This window comes from Neltuma alba, unplaced genomic scaffold (assembly GCF_004799145.2).
Source record: "Neltuma alba isolate B1F8T4 unplaced genomic scaffold, ASM479914v2 tig00005686_pilon, whole genome shotgun sequence".
NCBI classification, from domain to species: Eukaryota; Viridiplantae; Streptophyta; class Magnoliopsida; order Fabales; family Fabaceae; genus Neltuma; species Neltuma alba.
In genome coordinates, this window is record NW_021634198.1 from 297,271 (window position 1) to 324,564 (window position 27,294).

General features: G+C 34.4%; 4 protein-coding genes and 1 long non-coding RNA gene across 6 annotated transcripts; 4 read left to right on the forward strand and 1 right to left on the reverse strand.

Annotated features, from left to right (window-relative positions):
- Positions 1-710: 710 nt before the first annotated feature.
- LOC114748336 (single-stranded DNA-binding protein WHY1, chloroplastic) lies at positions 711-4,337 on the forward strand. Its single transcript, XM_028936697.1, has 7 exons — positions 711-1,031; positions 1,350-1,450; positions 1,576-1,668; positions 2,295-2,389; positions 2,758-2,831; positions 2,946-3,034; positions 3,980-4,337. Exons 1-7 carry the CDS (start codon positions 776-778, stop codon positions 4,097-4,099), a joined length of 828 nt encoding a protein of 275 aa, XP_028792530.1. The 5' UTR covers positions 711-775; the 3' UTR covers positions 4,100-4,337.
- A 2,383-nt stretch (positions 4,338-6,720) lies between these two features.
- LOC114748339 (SNF1-related protein kinase regulatory subunit gamma-1-like) lies at positions 6,721-9,059 on the forward strand. Its single transcript, XM_028936703.1, has 5 exons — positions 6,721-7,103; positions 7,201-7,643; positions 8,048-8,314; positions 8,394-8,566; positions 8,667-9,059. Exons 1-5 carry the CDS (start codon positions 6,863-6,865, stop codon positions 8,938-8,940), a joined length of 1,398 nt encoding a protein of 465 aa, XP_028792536.1. The 5' UTR covers positions 6,721-6,862; the 3' UTR covers positions 8,941-9,059.
- A 2,393-nt stretch (positions 9,060-11,452) lies between these two features.
- Positions 11,453-15,692, forward strand: LOC114748337 (ubiquitin-conjugating enzyme E2 2). 2 transcript variants are annotated; one of them, XM_028936699.1, is made up of 6 exons: positions 11,453-11,743; positions 12,357-12,490; positions 12,620-12,645; positions 13,772-13,861; positions 14,009-14,097; positions 15,353-15,692. In XM_028936699.1, exons 2-6 carry the CDS (start codon positions 12,366-12,368, stop codon positions 15,479-15,481), a joined length of 459 nt encoding a protein of 152 aa, XP_028792532.1. In that variant the 5' UTR covers positions 11,453-11,743; positions 12,357-12,365; the 3' UTR covers positions 15,482-15,692. The 2 variants fall into 2 exon arrangements, with proteins under 2 accessions (XP_028792532.1, XP_028792531.1); XM_028936698.1 differs by having other exon boundaries at positions 11,455-11,712.
- Positions 15,667-19,012, reverse strand: LOC114748334 (probable LRR receptor-like serine/threonine-protein kinase At1g14390). The gene is made up of 6 exons (XM_028936696.1): positions 17,640-19,012; positions 17,262-17,395; positions 16,940-17,174; positions 16,627-16,831; positions 16,405-16,519; positions 15,667-16,209 (listed from the first exon to the last, which is right to left on the reverse strand). Exons 1-6 carry the CDS (start codon positions 18,853-18,855, stop codon positions 15,970-15,972), a joined length of 2,145 nt encoding a protein of 714 aa, XP_028792529.1. The 5' UTR covers positions 18,856-19,012; the 3' UTR covers positions 15,667-15,969.
- A 7,469-nt stretch (positions 19,013-26,481) lies between these two features.
- Positions 26,482-27,294, forward strand: LOC114748329 (uncharacterized). Its single transcript, XR_003740458.1, has 3 exons — positions 26,482-26,547; positions 26,697-26,811; positions 27,225-27,294. It is a non-coding gene; the product is annotated as an uncharacterized LOC114748329 (long non-coding RNA).

The window sequence follows — 27,294 nt, forward strand, 5'->3', positions numbered from 1 at the left end:
AGGGGAAGGGCTCCCCTCCCCTCCTAAAAAATTACACCGGCCAAACAAGGGGAGGGGAGCAACTCTCCTCCCCTCCCCTTCAAAAATCCCATACCAAACATAACGTAAATGTGAACATTTTTCTTAGTGAAAATTCAAACCCATACGCTTACCTAAAATACTTAGTACTTATAATTTGTTATATTTTGATTTTGATTTTTATACTTTCAAACTATATGTATGTTAGTTTATATATTTTGACAAGAACATGGATTATTTCATTTTTTACTGTTTAAAATTATATAAATTAAAATTAAAATGAAGATAAATTATACTACCTTCGGTTTCTAAAATAAAAGTTCGTTTTATCTTTATTTTAGTCCTAAATATAAGATTTCAGTCTACTTTGTTTCTAGTAATTATTTTTTTTTAAGATAGTCCTTATAATAATAGTAGTTCTAATTAATACACTTGATTAATAAAGATATTTTAAGAAAAATTACATTTATTTGTTTCAAATAATTAATTTAACTATTTTTTTTAATATATTCAAATTAGTCAACTAGTCTTTATATTAAAGATCAGAAATAATAAGAAATAAATATTATGTTAACTCTAAATAAAAATGAATATTTTTCTTTAGATAAAGAGTTGATGATTCGGCGAAGTTCATTGGGAAAACGGGGAAAAACCGCTGGGGCGGATTGAGTATTTTGCCATATGTGAGACGAAATCAAACACAACCTTAGCCGGGAAAGCCAGGGGAAAAAGAAAGGACTCGCGGCAACAATCCGAGATGTTGCAGCTTCACTGTCTGTCTTCTTCTTCCTCACTCACAACTCATTATTCCATTCAACTCTGCCCTCCCCATAGTTTCTATCCCAAAAAGTCCCTTTCTTTTTGCCGTTCTTCCACGTCCAGTGGCTCCAACTTCTCCCTCAACCTCCCTTCCTCCCGCATAAACCCATTTTCTATCAAATGCCGCCAATCCGAGTACTTCGAACAACAAAGCTTCACCAGACCCACAAGAAATGCAAACGGAAGTGATGCTGGTATATAATTCTTATCCTTATTTAGTTCATCTTCTTACCCTCTTCGTTCGACTTCTGGAAGAAATGATGGACCTGCAGGGCTAAATTCTGTTTGGTTGTTGAGAAAATAAACCTAACATTTTGTCCAGTGACACCGAGATTCAGCTGGGTTTCTCATCTTCCAAAACCTTTGGTTTGCCCATCTCAGAATTTTCCACCAAGGAAAAATAGTTCATGCTGCCAAGAACCATAACTGAATGGTGGGGTAGTTAGAATTTTAGATTATTGGTACTGTAATTCACTCATTTGTTTCCTGGTGTCATCCGTTTGCTTGTTTAGTTGGAGCTCTGCCGCCTAGGGTTTATGTGGGTCACTCGGTTTACAAAGGGAAAGCTGCGCTTACGGTGACTCCCAGGCCTCCAGAGTTTGCGTCATTGGATGTATGTTTGTTTTTACATTTGGTTTTGTAAATTCATGCAACAAGATCTTCTATTTTTCTTATGTCCCAGCGTTTCTGGACAAGTTATATTGCACTGTGATAGACTGTCTAATTTTCTATGTGCAGTCAGGGGCATTCAAAGTATCTCGGGAGGGTTATGTACTGCTTCAGTTTGCTCCTGCAGTTGGTATGCGCCAGTATGACTGGAACAGGAAGCAGGTGACGTATATTTCCTTTGTATTTTGGGAAATATATGGTACACGACCAATTTCAGATTCTGCTATTTGATGAAAAATATAGTTCTGTATGTTGTAAGATATAACAGTGCTGAAAAAAACTGATGGTAAATATTTTGCAATAGCAAGGAGTTTAGTGGCACAATTTAGCTGGGGCAATAATTGAATCCTGACAAAGGGACGTGAAATGGTTCTAACTCCTAACTTTTAATATTGTTCTTAGCTAAGAATCCTAGTGCTTAACTGCTGAGCATTGAGGACAAAGACTAGGCCTAGCTTTGTAACTTGACATTTTTATAATGTTATGCAATTTTATGTATGTTTAAGTTCAATGGAATGGAGAAACTTGTTAGATTAGTCCTTGAATGACGCTCAGTTTAGCATAGGCCAATATAATGTTAAATATTTTGTATAAATAAATACTTTTAATAATCATTACATTCCTCCTATGTCTCACAATTGACAACACATACCACTGTCCACCAATACGTTTCTTCAGAAGGCTTTCTTAGTCTCATTTCCGTGTTTGATGACATGATTTCTTTGATATAGATGGTTCTGTGTAACTTTTGAAAGGTGAGGTAATAAATTCAGTTTGCTTGAATGCAGGTATTCTCTCTATCGGTGGGTGAAATGGGAAATGTAATTAGCCTTGGTACAAGGGATTCGTGTGAATTCTTTCATGATCCTTTCAAGGGGAGGAGGTAATTTCTATCCATGCCTTTCAAAGCTTTAATTATTATTATAATCTACATCTATCAGCATCAGTATTCATATAAAATCTACAGGAAGTCATTCTATTCATAAGTTCTGAATAGTGTAACTCATTTCTTAAACCCCATGCAACGTGTATGACCCTCACTTAGTTTATTCGAAAAATCTTTGGGAGAAAATCGGCGTCTTTTCAAACCATGGATTAAATAATAGCATGTGTTGCACTCATCTCTGCTGATGCTTATAGATTGGCCAAGTCATTGCACTCTCTCGTTTGATTTTTTTTCCCCTGCTGATAGATAAGCTATGACTCTGCTTTGGTCCCATTGCAACATGTTTAACATGTCTTGTTTTGCAGTGATGAAGGTAAAATCAGAAAAGTTTTGAAGGTGGAGCCACTTCCAGATGGTTCTGGTCACTTTTTTAACCTAAGTAATCCCCCTTTTCATAAACTTCTGTTACTATTATGTCACTTTATTCCTTTTTTATGACCTAACTTATCTGACCTTTTTTCATGCCAATGCCGTTGATATGCATCTTATGAAGGTGTTCAAAACAAGATTGAGAACGTGGATGAAAGCATCTATATCCCTGTTACAAAAGCTGAGCTAACAGTTTTCAACTCAATTTTCAATGTATGATCTCTCTCTCTCTCCCCCTACTCTTTCTCTCAACAAAATATAAAAGGCATGCTCATTAAGGCCAACATTGGTGTGAAGTTAATCCATTCTTATAAATGTGTAGCAACACCTGTTCAATGCTTACGATACCAGAGAGCTAACCATCTAGATGTGGTAGTTAACTTCTCTTTTACTCTAAAAACCGGTGAAAGATATAAAGCCTATAGAATTTCTGCTGGGGTCGTCCTGGAGACAGCCTATAATCTGGATTAGCTGAGCAGGTCATAAGAAAGAGAGGCCTGGTTATTTTGTATTTTCATGATGATGTAGCACCTTGGAATAGGCTTCTTAAATATGTAGAGCTTAGAAATGTAAGGTTAGTAATCTTCGAAAGTTTATATACTCTTTCCGGTTCTTAATATAAGACTTTGTTTGATTTTTATTTTGGTCATAAATATAAGACCCCAATCCATTTTGTCTCTTATATTTATATATTTTTTCCAAGATAGTCTTCTTAACAATGAGTTATAGCCAATGTACTTAATTAGTAAGGATATTTTAGGAAAAACAATACATATTTATTACAAATAACTAACTTAACTTTTTTTCTTAATCTTCTCAAATTAGTCAACTAACTCTTATAATTAGGACTAGAGCTAGCATCAAATAGCACCATGTGCATATGTGGAAGGTTAAAGGAAAGAAGACTTTTAAGCCAACTTGAAGACATAATTCTCAAAGCAGCATAATTTTATCTTGATTTGAAAAAAAAAAAAACACACTTAAACTATTATTGAGAACATGGAAATTTTACCCAAAATATAACAAAATAAATAAGCCTTGATTAAAATAAAACAAAAACAAAGCCTAAGCAGAGTGACACTTAATCTCCAGCAAGAGCTTTCTTTATGAATTTATCTGTCTTATTCCGATTGTAAATTTACTGCTTTTTCTATGCAGTTTATCATGCCATACCTTCTGGGCTGGCATGCGTTTGCAAATTCTATAAAACCAGATGATCAAAGCCGACTGAATAACGCCAATCCAAGATATGGAGGAGACTATGAATGGAGCAGATAGTTTGTACAGCGCTAAAGGGTGTGTAGGGATTTCTCAACTTTATTTTGTAATGTGTTGTCCTGTTAGGCAAGAAATTTTGAGATGGTAGTATGCGTTTATCTTTTACTTGTTATTTTCTTAATGAAGAATATGTTGCTGTTTGCAGTTGTAGCATTTAGTCATTTACCCTCCCCACCCACACCGGTTGTTAAAAGCAAAATGTTCCTAATTTAGTCATTAACATGAAGAAGCTTTTTTATAAGTTGGGGTTACAAAATAATGTCCGCTAAATTATAATCAGAGACACGTTGAAACAGGTTATTAATTTATTATACCCTTATCTTCTGACATTGAACAACTGGCTTCATCAAAAGGCCTGTTATTTCCTCAAATTTCTATCCTTTAGAATCTAGCGTCTCTCATTCGTCACCGCCTTGGAATCCCTGTGGTGATAGAAATGGAATAGAAACAAAAAAGATAAGGTGACAAATTTGCCAAATAAACCCAAATGAAAAATGCTCAAGTATAATAGACCTTGTTCCTTCATCTTTCAATCTATGTGCAGATGAGTTTGGCCTGAAATAAACAATCACACTTGGTACTGAGGCAAGGGATGTGACATGGAACGATCCTTGCGCTTTGTGTGAAGAAATATCTAATGTCACCGATTTCTTTCCGTCATCATTTCCTTCCAATTTTTGGTGGAATGGAGGGACTGTGATTTATGGGAAAATAAATGGATCGCGGAACCCATCCTTTTGCATGCCAAAAACAATGAAATGGAACCCGTACATTATTTCTAATCTTGCTCTATTTTAAGGAATCTGAGTCCAAAAGAATTCAAACCTTTCCGGCAATGTGCTTGACGTGGTCAACAATGGAAGTGGGTGATTGAGTGAGGTGAAGAGGAAGGACAGCAATGGCAATTATGCTTTCCTGGCCAATTACTTGCTTTGCCCCTCTTTTCAAAGTACTTCTTTGATTTTGTTTTGTAAGAAATAATCTTTTTCATAATAATGTTTCTAAATATTAAAAACAAATTCTCTTTTATATGAAATTTTAAATTAGTTTTTTTGACTTTTTTCCTTATTAAATATATATCACTTATTATGTTTATATAATAAATTTTCATTCATTATCTCTTATTTACTGTTTTTACAAACAAGAGTATAATTAAAAAAATTGTATATATATTTTATACATTTTTTACTTTTAATTAAATTTAACTAATATTTTGAACTGTATGATCTTAGTAATTATTTATTACTACCTTTAGTCCTTGATATAAGAGCTCATTTGATTTTTATTTTGATCCTAAATATAAAATTTTAATCCTTTTTGTCTTCATATTTATTCATTTTTTTTCAAAGTAATATTTGTAATAATGGTAGTTTTAGCCAATACACTTGATTAGCAAGGATATTTTAGCAAAAACAATATTCATTTATTACAAATAACTAATTCTTAATATATTCAAATTAGTTAACTAGCTCTTATATTAAAGAACGGAAGTATTATAACAAGGGGAGAAGGAGCATCTTAAATTATGGTTTTTCGTTCTAATTATGTTTTTAATAAATGCTAGACCGCATTATGAGCTGAACACCATGCGGGTTGGCAAAATCACCTGACAAAAATTTTCTTTAACTCGACCTCAAAACTATCTATGAGATTACATCCAGTTAATAATTAATGTAAAATGGATTCTTTTTTGGAAGGATATTGTGACACCTTAATAAAATTTTCTACCAAAGGTTAAAATTCATAATATATTCATGGGTAAGAAGAATCCAATATAAGATTTTAGAGGCGTGGCGCCAAGAAATATTCTGAGACACAGGCATTTAAGGTTGTCATGAACATTGAACAGAACACTTACGCTAATCTGGACTGAAAGTTCTTTTATCTTGAAAAAAATTAAAATCATAGTAGTATAACTTAACTAATCACAGTCAAAATATTATAAATTATAGATATCGATAAAATACAATATGTTGATATTGCTTAAAGTTAACAATCACTGATCTCTTGAGCCATATCATATTTTTCACAATTTTACAATGATTCTTTCAGTGAAACAAGTTCATCTATTTCTACACGATAGATAAATTTTATGGTTTTAGACATTTTTATTTATTACTAATTTCTTGGGTCTAATATTTGTAGTATTAATTATAAGCTTTTCCATTATTTCCTTGCATCCTCTGTTTGCGGGCAGGACGCGTTTACTTCTTCAAGGGGGGAGAGCAGTTAGAAGCAAACATTTAACAAGTGGTTGTGATAGCCTTTGACACGTGTCCTATGTACATACGTGGCACTGCTAGAAAACCCCCAACATTCACTCAAAAACCAGAAATAACGAACGACATCCCAAACCAAAAAACACAACAAAAAGAATACAACTCTGAATCCTGAATCCATTCACTTGCAGTCTCAGATTGAAAGGTACGTCAAGGTTATTCATTTTCAATCTTTCATTTAACCCCTTTTGTGTCTGCATTAGAGCCATTATAGGCAGGAGTTTGCATTTATTTATTCATTATGATTTCTTAAGATTGAGCAACGTCAATTTCCTCGTCCAATATCAACCATATATGGAATAAGCAAGAGCCGATCAAGCGTAGCACTGAGTCATAATGGCATCTAAAGGATGAATATTTTTCAAGACATTGAATCACAATTGCAAATCTGACAGGTCTAACATGTCAGAATAATTTCCAACATTGAATCAGATTTAGAAACCATATCACAACGTTGGAACTACATATGTGTAAATAAATCCTGATGGAGGCTAGATATAATTTATTAAAACTGCAGTTAAATTTACCTAATTTTGCCTCAGATTCATTCATGGCGCAAGAACAGGAGATCAGAGTCAGTGAAAGCGCCAAACATTCAAGTTATGATACCTACTTCGAAACCATCCAATCCCGGAAGAAATTAGCACCGGCATTGCAGGAGACATTGACAGACGCCTTTGCTAAGATTCCTGTTTCCTCTTTCCCTGGAGTTCCTGGAGGAAAAGGTAGGAAAGTTTATGATACTAATGCATTTCATCATCGCCATGATTAGCTTGTGTGGTTAATGTGAGTCAGTAACCTGTAATGTTATTGCTTTGATAGTGGTTGAAATTCCAGCACACACATTGGTTGGGGACGCAGTCAGGATTCTATCTGATTGCAGCATATTATCAGCACCAGTAAGAGTTCCAGAGGCAGAAAATAGTTCACATTGGAGAGACAGGTACCTTGGCATAATAGATTATTCGGCTATTATTCTGTGGGTGATGGAGAGTGCAGAAGTTGCAGCCGCCGCCTTGTCAGCCGGTACAGCTACGGCTTTTGGAGTTGGTGCCGGAGCTGTCGGTGCTCTCGGAGCAGTGGCAATGGGAGTCACGGGTCCTGCTGCAGTTGCTGGGTTAACAGCTGCCGCAGTTGGTGCTGCTGTTGCCGGTGGTGTTGCCGCCGACAAAGGAGCGGGTAAAGATGGCCCTGAAGCTGCTGATAATCTGGGTCAGGACTTCTACAAAGTTATACTCAAAGAAGAGCCCTTCAAGTCAACAACGGTAAGCTCGGCAATTGCTCAGGGCGGATCTGGACAAAGCTGCAAGTTTGTATCTTTTGATGTGATTGTTATCCTTTTGATTTTTGGTATAAATGTTCTTCTTTTTTCACTGGCAAAGAGACAATTTAAGTTAGGATGACTGGTTAATAGAAAAAAGCCAGGTTCCAGTTTCAAGACGACCTGAAAAATAGAACAGGTCTTTGATTACTCAGCATCGAATTATTGACTTTTGAAAAAGATTCCTTCACTCATGGTGCGACCAAGGATTTGCAGAATCTGAAATCATCGCTTACGTTTTTCACTTTATTTGCAGGCTATCTCTATCGTTTTCAAGTTCTTCTCCTTCTCCTAACTTCACTTTCTCAAAAATAAAAACATATGCTTTGTTTTGATGTCTGCTTTCAGGTGCGATCCATACTCAAATCATACCGTTGGGCTCCTTTTGTTCCAGTTTCAAAAGATAGCAGTATGTTGACTGTTTTGCTTCTTCTCTCCAAATATAGGCTGAGGAACGTACCTGTAATGGAACCAGGCAAACCTGACCTTGTAAATTACATTACTCAGTCAGCAGTTGTTCAAGGTCTTGAGGGATGCCAAGGTAGAGATTGGTTTGACTGCATTGCTGCTAGACCTCTATCTGATCTGGGACTTCCTTTTATGTCCTCTGATGAGGTAAAAGATCAAAGTTTATCATAGTTCTGATTTACCAAAATTTGAAGGTCTGAGAAGCTTCTTACCTTTTCCTAACCAGGTTATCAGCATCCAGAGGGATGACTTAGTTCTTGAAGCTTTCAAGAAAATGAAGGATCATAAAATTGGAGGTCTTCCCGTAGTAGAGGGGCCAAATAAGAAAATTGTTGGCAATGTAAGCACAAGGGACATCAGACACTTGCTGCTGAAGCCTGAGCTTTTCTCCAATTTTAGGTAACATAGAAGACGATTGTATATCTGCAATGTTACAAACAAATATGCCTATCATTAGAGGACCGGAAAATATGGTAAACTTCATTCAATTTTTGTGCAGGAAGCTTACTGTGATGGATTTCCTGAACACGGTGTCCCCAGAAACTGGAAAAATCAACAAGCCCATAACATGTTGTCTTGATGCTTCACTGGGAGATGTGATCCACACTCTTGCTTCTGAGCGTGTGCACAGGATTTACGCAGTGTGTAGTGAGGGTGAAGTAACTGGAGTCATTACACTGAGAGACGTGATCTCTTGTTTCATCTCAGAACCTCCTTATCATTTTGACGATTACTTTGGATTTGCTGTGGAAGAGATTTTAAATCATCAATAACTTTCTATGGAAGTCTTAATGCATGGAAACTCAGTACTCGAAATGTAGTAAACTCCGTTTTAGCTTCAGAGTAAAATAACGAAGTCATATTTTTGCTTTAATATGTAGTTCTCATGTCACTTTCCGTTCATTTAAAACCACAAAGGTCATCTAATACTTTATCATCGATCATCCTTCTTTTCCTTTCCCCCATACCTGCATCTTCCCACCACCAGCATCTGTAAATCTTGAATATGATCACAAAATGAACGCTTCATCCAACTGATCAGATAAGCCCAGAAGGTCAACGATGCAAGTTAGCCTAGACTGAAAGGTATAGACTCTAATTATTATGGCAACTAGTCAATCTGCAATTCAACTGGGTTTAACAGCCAGAGAACTTCACCATACTCATCCTGCTATTGAAAGTGGGTCTGGTTTGGGCATATCGTCGAACAGTATGAGGGCGTGGTGTAGAAGGGGGAAAATGTGCTTAAAAATGAACAGATAGAGATGAAGCATCCACATCTGCTTCATTAAGAGAGGAAAGCACCATGCCACTTTCATTATCCATTGTTTCACTCACAGTGTGGTAATAAGGTATAACAAAACTAATTATATTGGAGAAAATTATAAAAGGAAGAAAAAATTTAATATTTGCATGTTTTTATAATACTCTGATGATTTCTAAGAATGAGAAGTGAGTGCTAGAATATATTTCTTAAATCTAAAGTTAAATGAGCATTTCTTCTCCTGACCAGCGAGATTAAACAAAAGCAGATTCCCACAAATACATATACAGATAGTATGGAAGATCCATATATTCTGATGTAATTTGAAACTAAAGATCAGGAAAAGAGAAAGAACATATCCACTGACACGCTTGGATGTTTCTCAATACCTTTCACAGCTGTCCCAATATGTGCCACAGTCTGGGGGGGAACTTTGTTTTATGCATATTCTATTTTTCTGCCGTAATCTCTGTCAAAAGTCAAATATGTATCACACAAAGTTGCCAAGTTCACTGATAAATACAAGTTTCCAGGGTGTTGTCATGTCCGAATAATATGCAAACTCCAGTTATATATTAAATTTGGGTAGATTATTTTATTTCTCAATTTGTATGTATTTTAAAAAATATTCTCTTTCCTGTTTTAAATTGAAGACTAGTAGAAGAATCTGCTTTGATGCTAAATACTTCCTATTTCTTTCATATATTAAAAAATTTTCTATCAAAGAAGTGGTTTCCGATATAAACGATGGATTACAATATGAGAATCAGTACGCATTTTTTTTTATAAATAATTAATTTAACTAATTTTTTTAATCTAAAAAATTTTCAAAAAGCATCTCTTTTCAAATTCTATTCCAATTTGTTTTGTGATAAAATAACAAATTAACCTATTCTGATTTTTAAAATTTAAAATAGTGTTTATAAATATAAAAATTAGTTGGAGTCATATTTGATTCCAAATATAATATATTAATTTATTTAGTTTCTCATATTTATCTTTTTCTTAAAATAATTCACCTAATTTATGAAATAATGTATTATGTATAATCCAATTTTCTGCATAGTTATTTTAAGGAAATCAATTCACATTTGTTATAATTATTTGTTGGATTTCCTTAATCTACTTCAATTTATTATGTTTTAAATGGCGAATGTAGTGAGATACTATATGTTTGAATATTAAGCATTGTTTTAAATGAAGTATCTTTATTTATGAGTAATTAGTAACTTCCTTATCAATCAAGTTTACATTGCAGAGATTACTACTTTAGTTAAAGAACTACTTACATGGTAAAACCAAGAGTATTTTTGATAAAAATTAATTTAATTACAGAGCATTTTCAATTTTATAAAATTAATATAAATTCAAAAAAAATCAAAATGGACTGAATATAACATAAATATATTAAAAATACTTCAAGCAAAAACTCTTTGCATTCTAAGTCTTGGAAAGGAAAACCCTTGATAAAAAAAAAATGATTTATAAATTTGGTCCCAATAAACAGAAAGAAAAATTATTCTGAGAAGAAAAACTATTCTGAGGTCATATGAAAGGGATATCGCTATTAAAAATTCTCAACAATAAGTGAGTATATTTCTTATATTAAAACTTATTATTATAAGCTCTCTAGTTGTTATAAGATTTTTAAGTAAATATATTCTTTTCTTAAAATTTCATAACTTTGTGATAATTTCTTCTAAATACAATAGTTCTAAAGAATAATATGCTTTAAATTCTAAATGGCGTGTGGGAGTAGTTGCAAGTAAGGTGGGAGGACATCCTATATGTGAGAGGAGTTTTATTTTTATTTATTTATTTTTAAATGAGAGGAGTTTTATTTTAATTCAGGTGAAAACATTTTTTTTAAAAATGCTAATCGATGCGATATTGCGAAGTGTGAAATGAAGGTGCCTCATGGCTTTTAAGCGCAGCTAGTTGCCTAGTTGCAAGTGCAAGTTGGGAGGAAAAGCCAAAACCGAAGTTAACACCGGAGGGAGAGTGAGGAGAGAGGAGAGAGGGGGTGAGTGTGCGTGAGCTTTTGGGATTGGGACCTCTGGCCCCAAGGAAAGATATATCCATATAATATAACAACTTGAGAAACTCTCTCTGATGAGCCGGTCGCCATGGAAGCATTCCTCTGATAATCAATAAATTCCCTATTTCAAGCTCGTCTTCTTTTGGGCTCTGCACGAACCATTCGAAGCTTCCAACTTTCCTACTCTTTTCGTGTTGCTCATCCTCTACTGGCTCTGAAACTCGCCGCTTGCACTCAGTACCAGTTGGGATTCTTTATCTGCTTTTTCCCCTTCGTAAATTCGGTTTTATTCGTTTTCCCCCTCGTGGTGAATCTTTCTTTTATGCAATTAATTCATACATAATTACCTTGGAGTTTGATTTGAAGAAGCCCTAAATAGAATTGGTCGCCCGATGCGTAGGATGGTCTTGCGCTTTGCTAATCTTGTGTTGTAATGTTGTTGGGGGAATGTAATAGTTGATCTACACCGTTTTCTGAATTCTGGGTTGGTTTTCCTTTTCTTTTTCTTGTAAAAAGAAACACAAAAAGTAAATGCGTTTTTGGCGACCCTTGCCCTGGCGGTCGGGGCTTAGAGGCTTGAAAATAGATTAACCCACCTTATTTTTTTCGAGTTTATCATTGAGATGGATCCAGCATGTAAGTTATTGATGCATAGATGGAGAACATTCTGCCAGTCGAATGTACTTCGCTTGTAGGAAATGGTTTTCACTTGTTAATACTTATGGAAAATTCTGGGGATAACCAATGTTTCTCTTGATTCTTGTTAAGCTTTGTCCGAGATCAGTTTAACTAATCCCCTACTCTTTTCTCTGTCTTCTAAATCCGTTCTGGATGGGTTTGTCATTTGCTAATTGCTGAAAATTGCGTTGTTCTCAATTGAAACATAGGTGGCGAGAATGTCGACCCCTGCCAGGAAGAGATTGATGAGGGATTTTAAAAGATTGCAGCAAGACCCTCCTGCGGGCATCAGTGGCGCTCCCCAGGACAATAATATCATGCTATGGAATGCAGTTATCTTTGGGTACGATAGTAAACTGAAAGATGCAAAATTACCTTCTCTGTTCTTAAGTGCACGTGGCTTCATTTTGTGGTTTTAGATTAGTAGATATATGCCAACATCGTAACTTCTCTTTTCCTGGTGGTTTTTCAGGCCAGATGACACCCCATGGGATGGAGGTACAGTTACATCTTCTGCCTTATTTCACTGATAGGATTCCTTGTCTTGCTTTAAGGTTCTGCCCAATATTTTGCAATACAATTAACAAGTAGTTCCCCTCAGCATTCAATGGCTCATGATTTGAAAAAGATTTGGCCTTCTGCCCTTCAGGCCTAATCTCAGTCAAATTAAACATGTAAATTTATGAGGAAGGGATGCGGGTGTTAAGCCTCCTCACAATCCGCATTCTTTTTTCTTTTTTTCTTTTTAATTATAAATACGATTACTTTGAGTTACTTCATATATAACTGACTCCTACACTTACAGTTGTATTCACACATAATCCTTGGATTTTAAAGAGTGCAATAGAAATTTTAAACCGTATGTTTGAACCTGTTGTTTAAATACCTCATCAAATATATACTTTTTGATTGTCAACATATTCATAATGCTTTTGCCTTTAGGTTGTTAATCATGCAAAGACACATAAATTGGATGATACCGACATGTTGACACAGTAGTACTTTCTGGTATACTTGCACAATGACAGTAAAATCTGTGATAAACATGAAATAACACACGTTTGTGCAACTTCAAGCTCCCTGGATGTTTTTCTAATACTAGACTCAGACGATTGATGATCAGAGTTTTATTCACGCACACATGGTTGATAAAGTTGAAAATAATTTTATGCTCCATTGTCTATAACTCTATAGTTAATGCATTTTGTTAAATTATTATCATATGAATATATTTTTCACCATATGCATGTCTGAGTGATAGAAGTCTTTAGGATAGTCAAGGATCCCAAAGTGTGTTGATCTTGTGTCTGAACCTGTCTTTAGAGCAGTTCAAGGTGGGGCATGCATACATGAGTTCAACCGGTAGGTGTACTAATGTTGGTATCTGATGTGTTACAAGCGCATGACAGGACGCATTATTTACAAAATTACATGTTAGTGTTTCAAAGATCAAGGCCTGGGGTAGAGGTTTAGTTGAAATTTTTTGTTTACTCTTCTGGTCGCAAAAGGGGGTGCATGTTTCACGTTGACTAATTTTTGCACATGTTAAATTTTTCATGTTTTTATTACTTATAAATTCTATTTGCATATCCGACTTATGTCTGATCTGATTTCTGTCTTTCAGGCACGTTTAAATTGACCCTTCAGTTCTCAGAAGATTATCCCAATAAACCGCCTATAGTGCGCTTTGTTTCTCGCATGTTCCATCCAAACAGTAAGTTGAAACTGGAGCTTGCTTTCCTTTTATCCTTTCTGAGCCGAAATTGAGTTCCAAATTATGTCAGGGGCTTGTTTAAGAAGTTCTGTTCTTTAGTATCAAATTCAGCAATTTCCAGTTCTAAGTTCCCTTTCTGTGTTTTAGTTTACGCGGATGGGAGCATATGTTTGGATATTTTACAGAACCAGTGGAGCCCAATTTATGATGTAGCTGCAATACTTACTTCAATCCAGGTATTTTAATTGATGCTTCTAGACTATAACCGCTGAAAATCTTATGATGTTGCTTGATTAAAAGTTGCCTATCTTATTTTCATTTCCCTCTTGTATGTGTAGTTTAAATGTTGAGAATGAGATGCTCAATTGGAAGGGGAGAAATGAGAAGAAATTAATCATATGAATGATTCTTCTATGTCGCAACATATTGTGTACATGTAGTTCACGTTTCCAAGTAAAAGATACCTATTTCTTAAAAAATTAAAATTAAAATAAAGTTGAGCATGATGTAGGTCAAAAGCCAGTATCCCTGTGTTGTGCTAGATATGTACAACACAAATTTGAATTTTCCGATAATATTATGCCTTAATGTCTTATGACTTGGTGTCCCAGGTTTTAGGGAAAGTTGGTTGTTCACATTCCGAAAACCTCCTTAAAATCTATGTCGTAGATGCTTGATAACTTTAGCTGTACTAAATAAATATCGACTATCTCATTTAATAGTTGTCATTGATTAGTAGATTTACATGCTAGCTTCATGCTCGTGTTTTCCACTCCATTTTCCGTGTTTGTGATTTCAAGCAATCATTTAACATTCCCCTATATCTGGTAAACATTTATCTTCCCTTTTTAGTCTATGCTTCCTGTTATTTAGCGTATGTGGAACGCAAATCGTGATTCTACTGCAATAATCCAATAACCCTTATCTTGTCCAACTCTCATGCTCTGCATCTGCTTCTGCCTTTTTTAAGAATTGCCTTGTGCCTAGAAGTTTCTCTGCGCACCTTAACACCTTTGTCATTTCAGTTATGACATAAACTCTGACCTGCTTTAATGCCTACCCTACCCATGTTTCATCTCCTTACACAACGTGAGAAGACATTATTGCTGTTGTTGAAGCCTGAAGTTCTCAAGCATCTTTATATTTACTAGACTGACTTTTGGGGCAAGTGCTATAAATTTTGATATGGAATTGATGAAACCACTTATTTTATAAGCTCTAGGGAAAAGCATTTTAATGGATGGCTCCTAGAATACAAATCTTGCCCTCTTAAAAACTCCTCATTTTCTGCTATATAAAGCTTTGGGATAGCCATAGGTTGGAGAGCCTATAGTTCATATAGGTTAGAATCCCGTACTCGCCATGTGATTCATGATATGCATTTATCTCTTAATATTCAAGAATTCCGATGCATCTTAATGGATTGTAATTTGCTGTTTTGTCTGTGCCCTACGTTTTTCTTGTTTGCCTTATATAGTGGCCTTGTTGCAGTCGTTGCTGTGTGATCCAAACCCAAACTCACCAGCGAATTCAGAGGCTGCTCGGATGTTTAGTGAAAACAAGCGTGATTACAACAGGAAAGTGCGTGAGATTGTTGAGCAGAGTTGGACTGCTGATTGAATGGATCCCGACTCCAAGGCTTGAAAGAACTATTGTCAGTCTACAAGGTTGTCAGAGAATCCAAAAGATCTCATTAAATAACGGAGACTTGAAAGAACTATTGTGTTTTGTAATCCTTGGCTTCTGATCATCCCGTGTGTTTGCCCAAAACTCAACATGAATTGATGTTCCACCCATAATATCAATATCTAGGCATTGTGTTTCTTTTGACTGTTCTTATGTTTGATTACTGCACTTTTTACGTATCATTAGATTGCTAGGACAATCACCAACAAGAATCAAACGGAGAAATCACAATTTCCAGATAATAAAATATGAAACATGTTTCCTTAAACAATCACAATGTGACAGATACTTTACTGTAATATTGAAGAATGCATCTTTAGTGACATTGCAGGAGTTGTTAGATATTTACACGCATGAATTAATTCTCTGATTAATGAGCTGTGTGAACGACCTTGGGCAGACGTATACTTTGAATAGGAGGCCTAAAATCTGGTACCGAGTCCGAGATTTCCACTGCTGGTCCAGTTCTCTTGGACCTGAATTGAGTACTGCAAATTCCAGAGAACATCTTCTATTGAAGGACGCGTGCTAGGAACTTTATTGAGGCAACTTATGGTAATCTGAACTGTGGTTCTCATGGATTCGTACGCATAACTTCCCCTGATTGAAGGATCAGTCACTCCTCTAAGTACTGATGCGGCTTCTGATAAGCTTCTCTCCAGCTGAAAATTATTAAATTGAAAGTATTATATTTCAGATAAGCAAATTTTCAAATTTAGTCAACACTTGAATTGAATGAGATCTGATAAGGTATTTTTGAACTATAATAATGATTAAATCAATTTTATGAAGATTTATTTGTCACTGATATTTAGTGCTAACTTGTTCATGTATCTTTTATGAATATAATAACGTACCTCATCTTTCAGTTCCTCTACTTCATTGACAGAAGTAATTGATTTGCCAGTTATAACTTCCAGTAGAATAACACCAAACTGATATATATCTTCCTTTTCTGCGGTATTGTCAGCGCTGCGAATGGACATAACACCAAAATACATTTTGGATTGTTAGGTGGGGAAGGAACAGAAAGTGGAAAGAGGGGTAAAAAGAAAAGACCATAATAAGCAGAAATCTACCTGTCAATTTCATTGAATAGCAATGGAATGTTATATCCACTAACTTTTGCACTGAGACTATCATCCAAAAGGATTTTCTCAATCTTTATGTTATTGCCATATATACCAGGAACAAGCCCTGTATGTAAGAACTGGATTCCCCTTGCAATTCCTATGGTGATCGCCATTCTTTGTGGCCATTTCAGCACTTCCTTTTTTCTCCAATCTGCAATTGAATGAAAATTCATCTCAACACATGTTGGCAACAATGCGCTTTAACTCTTTTAAGAAAAAAAGTCCATGGATGATCCATAGCTTGTGTGTGATTTCTTACCTGTTAAATGATCCCTCAATGACCCATTTGAGAATTGCTCACAAACAAGAACGAGTGTGCTTGTTGTCTGATGATGGTCTTGAGAGGCTACTAGGCAGTGTCCAATAACGCTTACCAAATGCCTATGCCTTAAATTGGACAACACCTCAATGTGGTTTTGGGTCACATTCTTGTGCGTTAGCTTTACACAGTTAATCAGGACCACAGACCCGTCTCTGATCCAACCTTTATATTGCTGCATAAGTGCACATAAAGTCAATGCCATCACAATTTGGTCTGGTGGGTCCCAACTTATTCAACACTTGATCTGATTATTCTTTACCTGTCCCTCTGATCCTTCTCTCATAAGATTTGATGGGTCAAAATTGTTTGTTGCCTCCTCTATTTCATCTGCTGTGAAGATTCTGTATGGTGGAAGTCCAATCGCTGCCAGCCTCGTAGTCTGTGGAACTCGTCCTATGGCCATTAAAGAAATAAAACCATATTTATACGGTCATGAAGTGCGTGTTTGATTTCACATGGAAAATCACCAAAGTCACATTTTGGTGGAAGCAACGCTATATAAAACCAGACATGCCTTAAAATACGACAACACGAATAAACAACAAGAGTCATGTCTGAAACCAAGTGTGGAAACAATTCATCATGAGTAAATCAGATTATAAAAGAAAACAAGAAAGATCCATAAAGGTGGGCTTACTTGTATCAGTATTTGGTCTTGGGAACGCATGACCAGGGGATTTATCAGTAACAGATCTGTCTAGGTAATTATCAGCTCTTTCTGCTTTGGTCTTCCTCAAGATGAGAAGAATGATCAGAGCTAAAAGCATTGAAATTACTACAGACCCTCCAATTATACCAAGTATCAAGCCTAATTTCATACCTGACTTTTTCTGGCTTCCTTCAAGAGGTTTAGTGGCTAAAGCTTCCTCTTTCTTGCAATATGAAGTTGGGTGTTGATCTTTTGAGCCTCTTATGGATAAGCAATTCCCAGAATACAAAACCGTGCGATTTGAGGACTTTAAGTTTGACCCAATGCAGGACGGCAATCTTCCCACCAAAAGATTGTTTGAAATATCAGCGAAGGTCAGAGAAGAACCACATCTAATGTTCACTGAAAGGGAACCGCTTAGTTTGTTGTCTGCAAGGTTCACATACTGAATGGAAGGCAGAGAGAACAGAGCAGATGGGATGTTTCCAGAAACTTCATTGGAGGAAATATCAATTTTTTGAAGCTTGTCAAACTGATTAAACTTCGAAGGAAGTTTAGACCTCAGAGAATTGTTTCTCAATACTAAACTAACAAGATTATTACCTAATGAAGGGAACTCAGGACCTAGTTTGTTGTTTCCCAGATCGAGTTCTTCAAGAGAAGTTAGTCTTTTAAGATCTGGGACAGTTCCTTTGAACAAATTACCATCCAAAAGCAGACTCCTGAGACTTTTCATGGAAGAGATTGATGGTGAGATCTCCCCATGAATGGAATTTGAGCTCAAGTTCAGAACTTGAAGAGAGCTGAACCTGTTGATCTTGTCTGGTAAAGGACCCCACAAACCCAAGGACACTAGTGAAAGTACCTTCAAATTTGAAAGCTTTGTCAAGACAGTGAAGAAAGAATCAATGGAAAATCTTTCAGAAAGAATATGAATGGAAGGAGAGGTTTGGTTTCCAATGATTGTTAATTCTGTTACATGACCGTTAGAGCAGACAATCTGGAGAGAAGGTGAATAAGGAAGATAGCAGAAATTGGTCCAGTTGTTCCATCCTTGAAGAACCTGAGGATATTCAAGAATTTTCTGAACTTGGAATAGAATTCTACTCTCACTTGCTGTTAGCTGTGCAGTTGAAATGTGAGCAAGCAGAACAAGAAAAATTGCAGAAACCAAGTAAGCGAACGAAACCCAGAAACCTTTCATATTCTGAAACCAAAAAATCTCTATGATATGACTAAGAATGGTAGGTCACTGAGTTTCTCTTATCATTATGGAACAGTGAGAACGAAGATTTCAGTAAGATGAGAACTGGGAAGAGGACCCAAAAGAGAATGTGAGATCTGAGAAGAGTTAGATTTATTTAAGGAAGAATGCAGTGAATGAAGCACGAAGGAGCTGGTAGACAATGGAGCCTATTGCACATGAAGAGTGTAAAGACGATAAGAGAAACCCAGATCAGACGCTACAGAAACTACCAAATTAAATAGCCACCAACTTTGCTTGAGAAAATCTTACGTCCATGATCTAGTCATATATATATATGCATGTATATATAAGTATTTATATTAATGTGTATGTATATTCGTTATATACATTCAAATTCCAATGTATGTGTGAATGGACAAGATCTAAAATACTAACTGGATGTACATTCAATGCAATAAGAATTTTTGAGGGTTTCAATTTTTTTAAAACCGACACACTGGCCGAGAAATCGAAGATGTGCCACTTTGTCCAAAGTCAACACAGCTCTGAAATCTAAGTTGCAATTTGCAATGTGCTGTAACCGAAGTGTTCCTTTTTTTTTTTTTTGGCCAGCAAACCAAAGTGTTGACCTTGATCAGGAAGAAATAGAATTATTCATAGACATTAATTTTCAACATTAATTTCTACTTTTTTTAATTACACCTTTATTTACACTAATCTTAAAGTTTAAGACATTAATTACTAGTATTGAAATAAATTAAAGGATATCCAGAAATTTTAAAAAAATATATCATATTAATCATATATCATAATTGGTATAAATAAGTTTCCAAAAAAAATAGTATAAACAGAAGCAGAGGAAGTATACTAAATTTTTAATACTTAATTATGTTTAATTAGGCATTGTTTGGAATTGGCTGTGGTTTTTTAGAGGGGTGACAACGGCAGGGGAGACGAGTAACATGCCCCCGCCTCACCTCTCTTCCATTGAACCAAACACATCCTTAAAAATCATATATGAATTTATCTTTAGTGAAATTAAATGTATTTTATATATCTATATAAAAATCTATATTATTCTCTTTCAAATATTAGAATATAACGCAAAATACCCAGAATCACGCACCATCACGTCATAAGGTGGTTTTCTTTATTTGCTTTTTTGTTTCTACATATAGATTTTTATATCACCTATCATTCATTGATAATATGGTCCTATTTGGGTAGCTTGATAGTTGGTACATAATGTGTTATGATTTGAGTAATCTTGATAATTTTAGTATTATGATTTATGTTTAAATGCAGACAAAAACGGAAATAAAACGTAATATGAATAAAAGAAACTCTTCTTATCATCAATATTAATGTAAAATATAATTTTTCCATCATTATGATTTTTTAAAAAAAGTTATGTCACACTAGACTTGTAATTAGTTCTCCAAAAATAAAGGCAGTGTGTGAATATACAGGGCCATCTTAATAATTATTTTTAATATTAAATTATTGCATTGATATTCAATAATTTCTCCAGCGATTTAAAATCATTAAATTAAGTGTCCTTTATGTCCTCTGATGATTCTTTCTAAATATATTAAATAATTAAATTGAGGACCTAGTTTAGTAGTTTATGATCCCTGCGTTTTGGCCCTTGCGGCAGAACGACAAGTGGACAACCCGTATCAATCAATAATCGAGAGTAAACGACAAGATTTCCTTCAACGCTTTGCTGGGAGATTGATCCCTAGCTTAGTAACGTACAGATTTTCGCATGTCGTTTTGTTGCAAATGGGTTAACGTAATTTCCTCCATTAAAATAAAATAATTAAGCCTACTTTTTTCTGATCATTGATTAGGGAAGATAATGATCTGGACTTATAGAAGCATAGTGTTCATATATGAAATCTTCCAGGTCAGGGTATATAATTACATCTGCCAAATTATTAATAATAATTATCACTTCGGAAATTTTTTTCCTAATACTTATATTTGCGGTTGATTTCTATAGATCTATTTTCAGGATACAAGTGAATGACATAATTGATAATTTCAAATTTTAAATCCTTCATTAAATATCTATCCACTATTGTCATGCATTTTAGGCTTTTAACTAAAAATCATCGATTATTATCACCAAAAAAAACATCAATTATTCTAAATATTATTTTTTTCACAAATTTTTAATCATATAAGTACTTGTGTATTAATATCTTCGGTCATAAATATAAAACTTCGTTTGTAGACATAAATATAAAACCTCGTTTGTAGTCTATAAACAAGATCTTATATTTATTATTGTAGGTAATACATATCATTCATATCTAACCTTATAATTTCTGAGTCCCAAGCGTAAAGGTTGTAAAAAGAATTACAATTAAAATTAATCATAAAAATTCTGAGCCACTAACTATATATACTCTTTAGTTGTTGAGGCCTTGTAATCCAAGTAATACCAAGTGCCTTCTTAAGGCTTTCTTAAGTGTAAGCTCATGAGTTCAAATCTTTTATGAAAGGTATAATGGACACGTGAGTTATGAAAAAAAAAACTCCATTGTATTATTTATATGGCTTAACGTTCTGGGGACTTATATTTATTATTTTAGCTTTTTTATTAATGGAGAAGAAAGGTGGCATGTTAAACTGCTTTTTATTGGGTATTAGATTTGATACCACTCAATCATCAATAAGTATAAGACTTTGTTTGTGTTTACAAACGAAGTCTTATAATTAAAACTGGAAGTAGTAGAAGACTATGCTTTAACCTTGTGTGTGCCTGTGTTGCAATTGCTTGTCAATGATGAATACGAAAAAATGGCAATTTTGTTTCTTTAATTTAAAGGCAGCCATGGTGGTCTGATCTTTGGAGCTGCTTGGTTTGTCACCAGGCCACAATCTTATTGGGATAATTGAATTGCTTTTCAGTGTCTTGTTGGTGTTATGATCACACCCCTCAACTGGTTACAGATCCATGAATTAAATCAGAGAAGAAGAACAGAGGAATGCTGTGATACTTTCATATACTACTGGAACCAATACTTTAGCCCCAGATTTAAGGCTCTGAGGAAGTCAGAATTACAGTGAGAATTCAGAGGAGGAACAAAGAAGGATAAAAAATCAACGGTTTCAGATAGAAGGTTCAAAACTTCACCCTAATAACTCTTTATTTCAGCCCACCAGTACTAAGTCCAATAACCATATCTTCTGACCCATTAGTCACTATCTCACAGTCCCAATTCATATCGCTGCTTTGTTGATTTAGAAACTCAATGTTTGTATCATATAATGAGATGCCATTGTAAGAAATTGTTATGCCTCTGTTTGCTTCCATTTCATTTTCTTTGGGTGGCCTAGGCAGCTATAGAGGGTGTGTGGGGAACTTTGAACTTTAGATAAGGAATGAATTATATATAATGAAGTGTCTTATATATTGCACTGTCCATGTAGTTCTTCATTCTTTCTGATGTAAAATCCTTCTTTTGGTTAGCCATAGAGTTCACACTGGTCTCTCGGAATTGGCAATATTATTGGCTATTATTTTGAGATGATCTTTTCCCTTTCTGGGAGTGATTTTGAGTCACAGGTGACATTTATTCAAGGGAAAGCTGCCGAATTAGTTCTATTGCTATTAGGAGCTGAATCAGGATGATTTAGCATATTGAACCATATCATTGATTGCTCAGTTGCATGTTTGAGAACCTAAATCAACATTTTACAGTAAAAACAAGAGCATTAGTTAGACATCACGGAAGAATATGTGGGCTTAGACTACGGTTTTTGTAACCTGATGAAAAGCTGTCCTATAAATGGGAAGTCATGGGCTTGATCTTACTTGTAATCTCATGTTATTAATGCCTGTTCCTAAACAAAAACAAAAATAAAGTGTGGCGCAACCAGGGATGAAGAAACAGAAGGAATTAGAGAGCAGAAAAATGCTCCAGGAGGTACCTATATTAAAAGCTGGTACTGTATTTCACAAGAATATGTAACTGGTCATATAATTATTTTAGTGAACAAGTTTAAACATCACTCTGGAGAATGTTTTCAGTTCAATAACATAAGGTTTTAAACGAAAAGTCTGCGATTAATAGTCTGTAACGTGTGGTTGAATCTCCTGTCGAGTCTTCAACACTGAAGAACTGATAATACAAATTATTTTTACTTGCTCCTGTGACTTTTGCTGATTACATTTTTCCTATTTGTTTCGCTTTGTGACTTGTACTACCTTTAGTTCTTAATATAAGAGTTGGTTTAACATTTAATTTGGTCTTAAATATAAAACCCCAATTCACCGTCTCTCATATTTATCCATTGGTCCCAAAGTAGTCCTTGTAGTGGTTGTGCATGTTAAATGTTCAATTAAATGATAATTATCACTAATATACATGATTAGCAAGAGTATTCTAAAAAAGATAACACTTATTCATTATAAATAACTAACTTAACAAATTTTTTTAATCTACTCAGATTACTCAACTAATTCTTATATTAAGAATCGGATGTAGAAACAATAAAAGATCAGCATGACAAAAGCACAGACTAGGTGGCATCCTACATGGCGGTCGTTAAGGCATCCAAGCTGGTAACCAAGTCCTGCATGACAGTATTGACAGCGCCACGTCATAGGGGGCATTTACAAGCAATAAGATGATATTCACGTTATCTAAAAAGAGTACAAGTATTTTGGCAAAAAAAAAAAAAGTACGAGTAAAACCAAGATGATCCTCATGACATCAAAAGTCTAATCACCAAAGGACCTAAAAGACCGGAAAAGGAATGAGAGGTTGAAGAGAACATTAGGCCTCAGAAATTTGCTAAATTTCATGAAACCCATGTGCCCAGTGGGGGGAAAAGGAAAAAAGAGAATGACAGAAAAAAAATTATAAATTACAAATTCTAAGTTTGATAATATAATTTTATTTGATATTGATAAGTCTTTTGCAAATGATAATAAATTTTTGTTAACATTTTTTATATGGCATTTACAAAATTTCAGTTTTTTTTTCCATTGTCCTGAAGGAAAAAAAGGATCATAAATAGAGGTAAAAATGTTTTGGAGGAAAACAAAATACTACCTCCGGTCCTAATTATAAGAGTCAGTTGACTAATTTGAGGAGATCAAGGAAGTAAGTTGAGTTAGTTATTTGTCCTAAATAGGTGTTGTCTTTCCTAAAATATCCTTACTAATCAAGTGTATTGACTAGAACTATTATTGTTAGAAGGGTTATTTGGAAAAATATATATAAATATGAGAGACAAAGTAGATTGAGATCTTATATTTAGGATCAAAATAAAATTCAAATAGAGTCTTATATTAAGGATCGGAAGTAGTATATATAGTTCTGATTAAGGAAACATTAACTCTTTTGAAAAATTACAAATAAGTCACATGCAAGAAAATTAATTATTACTTTTTCCGATTCTAAATATAAGACCTCGTTTATAATGTAATTTTACATTATAAATGAGATCTTATATTTAGGATAGGAGGTAATAACAAGTTTTCTAAATGTAGTGTCATTTTTTGTCACATTTTTTTATTGTGTCGCCAGAGTATTGGCGTAATCTGACAGGGAAAAAGACAAAATCAAGAGTTGGATAAGATAATGAGGAAAATGTTAACAATTTTAGCGTACAATAATTTGATGCATTTAATTAATCCATTGTTTTGTGATTGCTCATCTTAAAAATATAACATAATGGGTTTTTCAATCTACCAATGATATTAAATTTAGAACTAACCCATAAGAATAATCACCGACAAGAGTGGTTGGAGAGGATTCTTATTTCTTACAAGTGTGATTAATTATAGAATCCTGCACAAATCAAAGAGACTCACCCAACTATATGTTTGGATGATGGGAAAAACTGTGGAGGAAATAATATTAAGGGGTAAAACTGTTAACAATAACAATAAAAAATTTATTATTTTTAAAAGTTTCTCTCCATAGTATTGCCTCTTCTTATTTTTCTCCCACTTTTCCTCTATCGTTTATTATTTAATCTAATCGTAAAATAATGTATATTATTTAACTAATGCCATATGTCAAACTGTAAGCTTCTGATTGCCTCCATTAATTGGAGGACTTTAGCCCAAAAAAGGGGGGAAAAGTTAAGAGAGGAAGAACGAGGGGGATGATTGTTGCAATAATTATTTATTTTTTGGCCAACCGCAATAATTATTTATTATTTAGTGGGAAAGGAGGTTGATATTAGTTTATTCGTTTATTAACGTAACGACAAAGCTCTGAAATTTAAGGATTGGGTTTGACTTTTCGCGTGACTTTTTTATGTGACAAGTGACAACTAATTTTCATTTTTTTTAAAAAATTTACTTTGGCAACAAGTTTGTCACTTCCTCCATTATAAGCTTTTTCGTTTTTGACCAAATTTGGAGAAAGGAATTGGGTTTACCTACGGTTTAAGAGTAGAACAATAAACTATTGACCTCAGCCCTACCCATTATTGTAGTAACTGAGATAGAAAGAGCTACACTTGGGGGATCATCACATGTTACGAGCTAAGACATTGGCTTTGAAGATACAAACGCCACGATGTGCTCCATAATCGAACCCAATCCCTCAATAAGTGTGTCCGATCCCTTCACCCGTTGAACCCACAGACAAGTGGTTCTCCCATTATAAGCTTCAATTGTAGATAAATTATGCTACCCTTTCTTCATGTGCTAATATAATATACTATTTCGATCTAATTATAAGACTTTATTTATAGTTTACAAACCATATAGTATAATTAGTATCGGAGGTAGCATTCGTTTAAGAAATTAGTTTTAGTTTTAAATATAACATTTCTTTTCTTCTTCTTCTTTTTTGCTTGTTAAATTTTTATATTAAATTTTTCTTATGAATTTGAATGCGTTCTTAATAGTTAATTTATATATTTGGTTTTTTACTATAATTCTCCTATAATTAAATCATGATCTCTCTAGAGGGATGATGCATAGAAGAAAAATGGATGTATTATCCTTTAAAGTTGTTTTAGTTATCAATTCAATTCTTGAAGTTTGATTTTTACTAATCGCTAACCTTTTAAATCATACATAACTAATTCTTATGATTTAAAAACACACACTCATAAACATACATACGATCTAATCATTCACTATAGAAAAAAAATCCCTCGTCTTATGAGATCAAATAAAAATATATAACATGTGTATCTTTTTTGCCAACATATAATATATGTATACAACTTTAGGAGTTTGATTAATAAAAATTAAGTTTGAAGGGTCAAATTAATACGAGTACAAACTAAATGCTGGTAAAAAAAAATAATACAAGCTAAATAGAATTTTATTATCTCACATTAACTGTCATTTTAGTAAAATTAATTTGTGTAATTTTTATTGTGATTTTATAACTTTATTTTTAACGTATAATCAGTGCCCTTTATTGTGTTTCAGACAAGAGTTAAAATAGGAGGGAGGGAGGAAAAAAATATTCACATCAATTATCGATTATGCCGTTAATAAGAGGGGCAGGGTCTATCCAATTTCTTCAAGGGGTCAGCCTCGTGCAAGGTATCTAATCTATTGCGCTAATTCTTGACCCAAAAAAAAAAAAAAATCTATTGCGCTAATTCAGGGGACTTACTGCTGCCTACAGTCTGCGGCGAGTAAAAATCCAAACTTTCCCCCAAAGCTCAAACTCTGCTCTGAGCTGCATCCTCACAAAGGTGGTGAATTAATCTAACTTCTTTCAGATATACTTTTGTCTTGGTCTTCATATTTTTCTTCACTCCATCTTTCATTACGTGATTCGCAATCTTTTTTGTTGAATTGTTGCTTCGTTTCTTCTTCATCTTTTTTTTCCCCGGTTCTTCAGCAATGGAAGCTTAGGGTTCCGCTGCTGCATTTGGAGGTTGTGCTGTGATCTAGCCTCTTTCCTGAGTCGTTTTATACCCCAGCTTGGATTAAGCGGTTTGATATCCAAAACTCAGGTTGTCTTTTTACATTTTCAGGTTGGGTTTTGTTTATTGCTTTGTTTGTTTGCAGAAAAATACCAATTTATTGGTACTGTGTGGAAATAGTTGTCTTCCTAGGGCTTATATATCAGCTCATTTGACTTAGTTCTTTGGCGGTATTGAAAAAAAGATGTGGTGGAATTGACTTTGGATTTTTCAGTTTATTCTGCACATAACAGCTACTGAGCTGGAAGTTTATGGTCCTGCACTCCTATTTCCGTTATTTTTGTTTTAAATTGAAGATGGTAATGTATTGGCTATTTATCATTTCTCCTATTTGTTTTTATTCAATGTTTGGTTGTTCGTTTAAGTGAAACCTTAGTTGACGGAAAGTACGTCAGCCTTAGTTGTTTGAAGTGCTTTCTGATTTCGATACTTGATTTCTGTAGTTTCTGAAGCCCTGATCTCTGCCGCGATGGGAAAGACTCCTGGAAAATGGATCAAGGCCTTGCTTTCGGG

Coding starts and splice junctions, on each gene's coding strand:
- LOC114748336 (XM_028936697.1), top strand. CDS start 776: ATGTTGCAGCTTCACTGTCTGTCTTCTTCTTCCTCACTCACAACTCAT. Junction 1,032..1,349: donor TGCAAACGGAAGTGATGCTG/GTATATAATTCT, acceptor TTGCTTGTTTAG/TTGGAGCTCTGCCGCCTAGG. Junction 3,035..3,979: donor TTTTCAACTCAATTTTCAAT/GTATGATCTCTC, acceptor TTTTCTATGCAG/TTTATCATGCCATACCTTCT.
- LOC114748339 (XM_028936703.1), top strand. CDS start 6,863: ATGGAGGCTAGATATAATTTATTAAAACTGCAGTTAAATTTACCTAAT. Junction 7,104..7,200: donor TGGAGTTCCTGGAGGAAAAG/GTAGGAAAGTTT, acceptor TTGCTTTGATAG/TGGTTGAAATTCCAGCACAC. Junction 7,644..8,047: donor AGCCCTTCAAGTCAACAACG/GTAAGCTCGGCA, acceptor GTCTGCTTTCAG/GTGCGATCCATACTCAAATC.
- LOC114748337 (XM_028936699.1), top strand. CDS start 12,366: ATGTCGACCCCTGCCAGGAAGAGATTGATGAGGGATTTTAAAAGATTG. Junction 12,646..13,771: donor TGACACCCCATGGGATGGAG/GTACAGTTACAT, acceptor TCTGTCTTTCAG/GCACGTTTAAATTGACCCTT. Junction 13,862..14,008: donor TCGCATGTTCCATCCAAACA/GTAAGTTGAAAC, acceptor TCTGTGTTTTAG/TTTACGCGGATGGGAGCATA.
- LOC114748334 (XM_028936696.1), bottom strand. CDS start 18,855: ATGAAAGGTTTCTGGGTTTCGTTCGCTTACTTGGTTTCTGCAATTTTT. Junction 17,175..17,261: donor GAGAAGGATCAGAGGGACAG/GTAAAGAATAAT, acceptor GCACTTATGCAG/CAATATAAAGGTTGGATCAG. Junction 16,832..16,939: donor ATTGAGGGATCATTTAACAG/GTAAGAAATCAC, acceptor ATTCAATTGCAG/ATTGGAGAAAAAAGGAAGTG.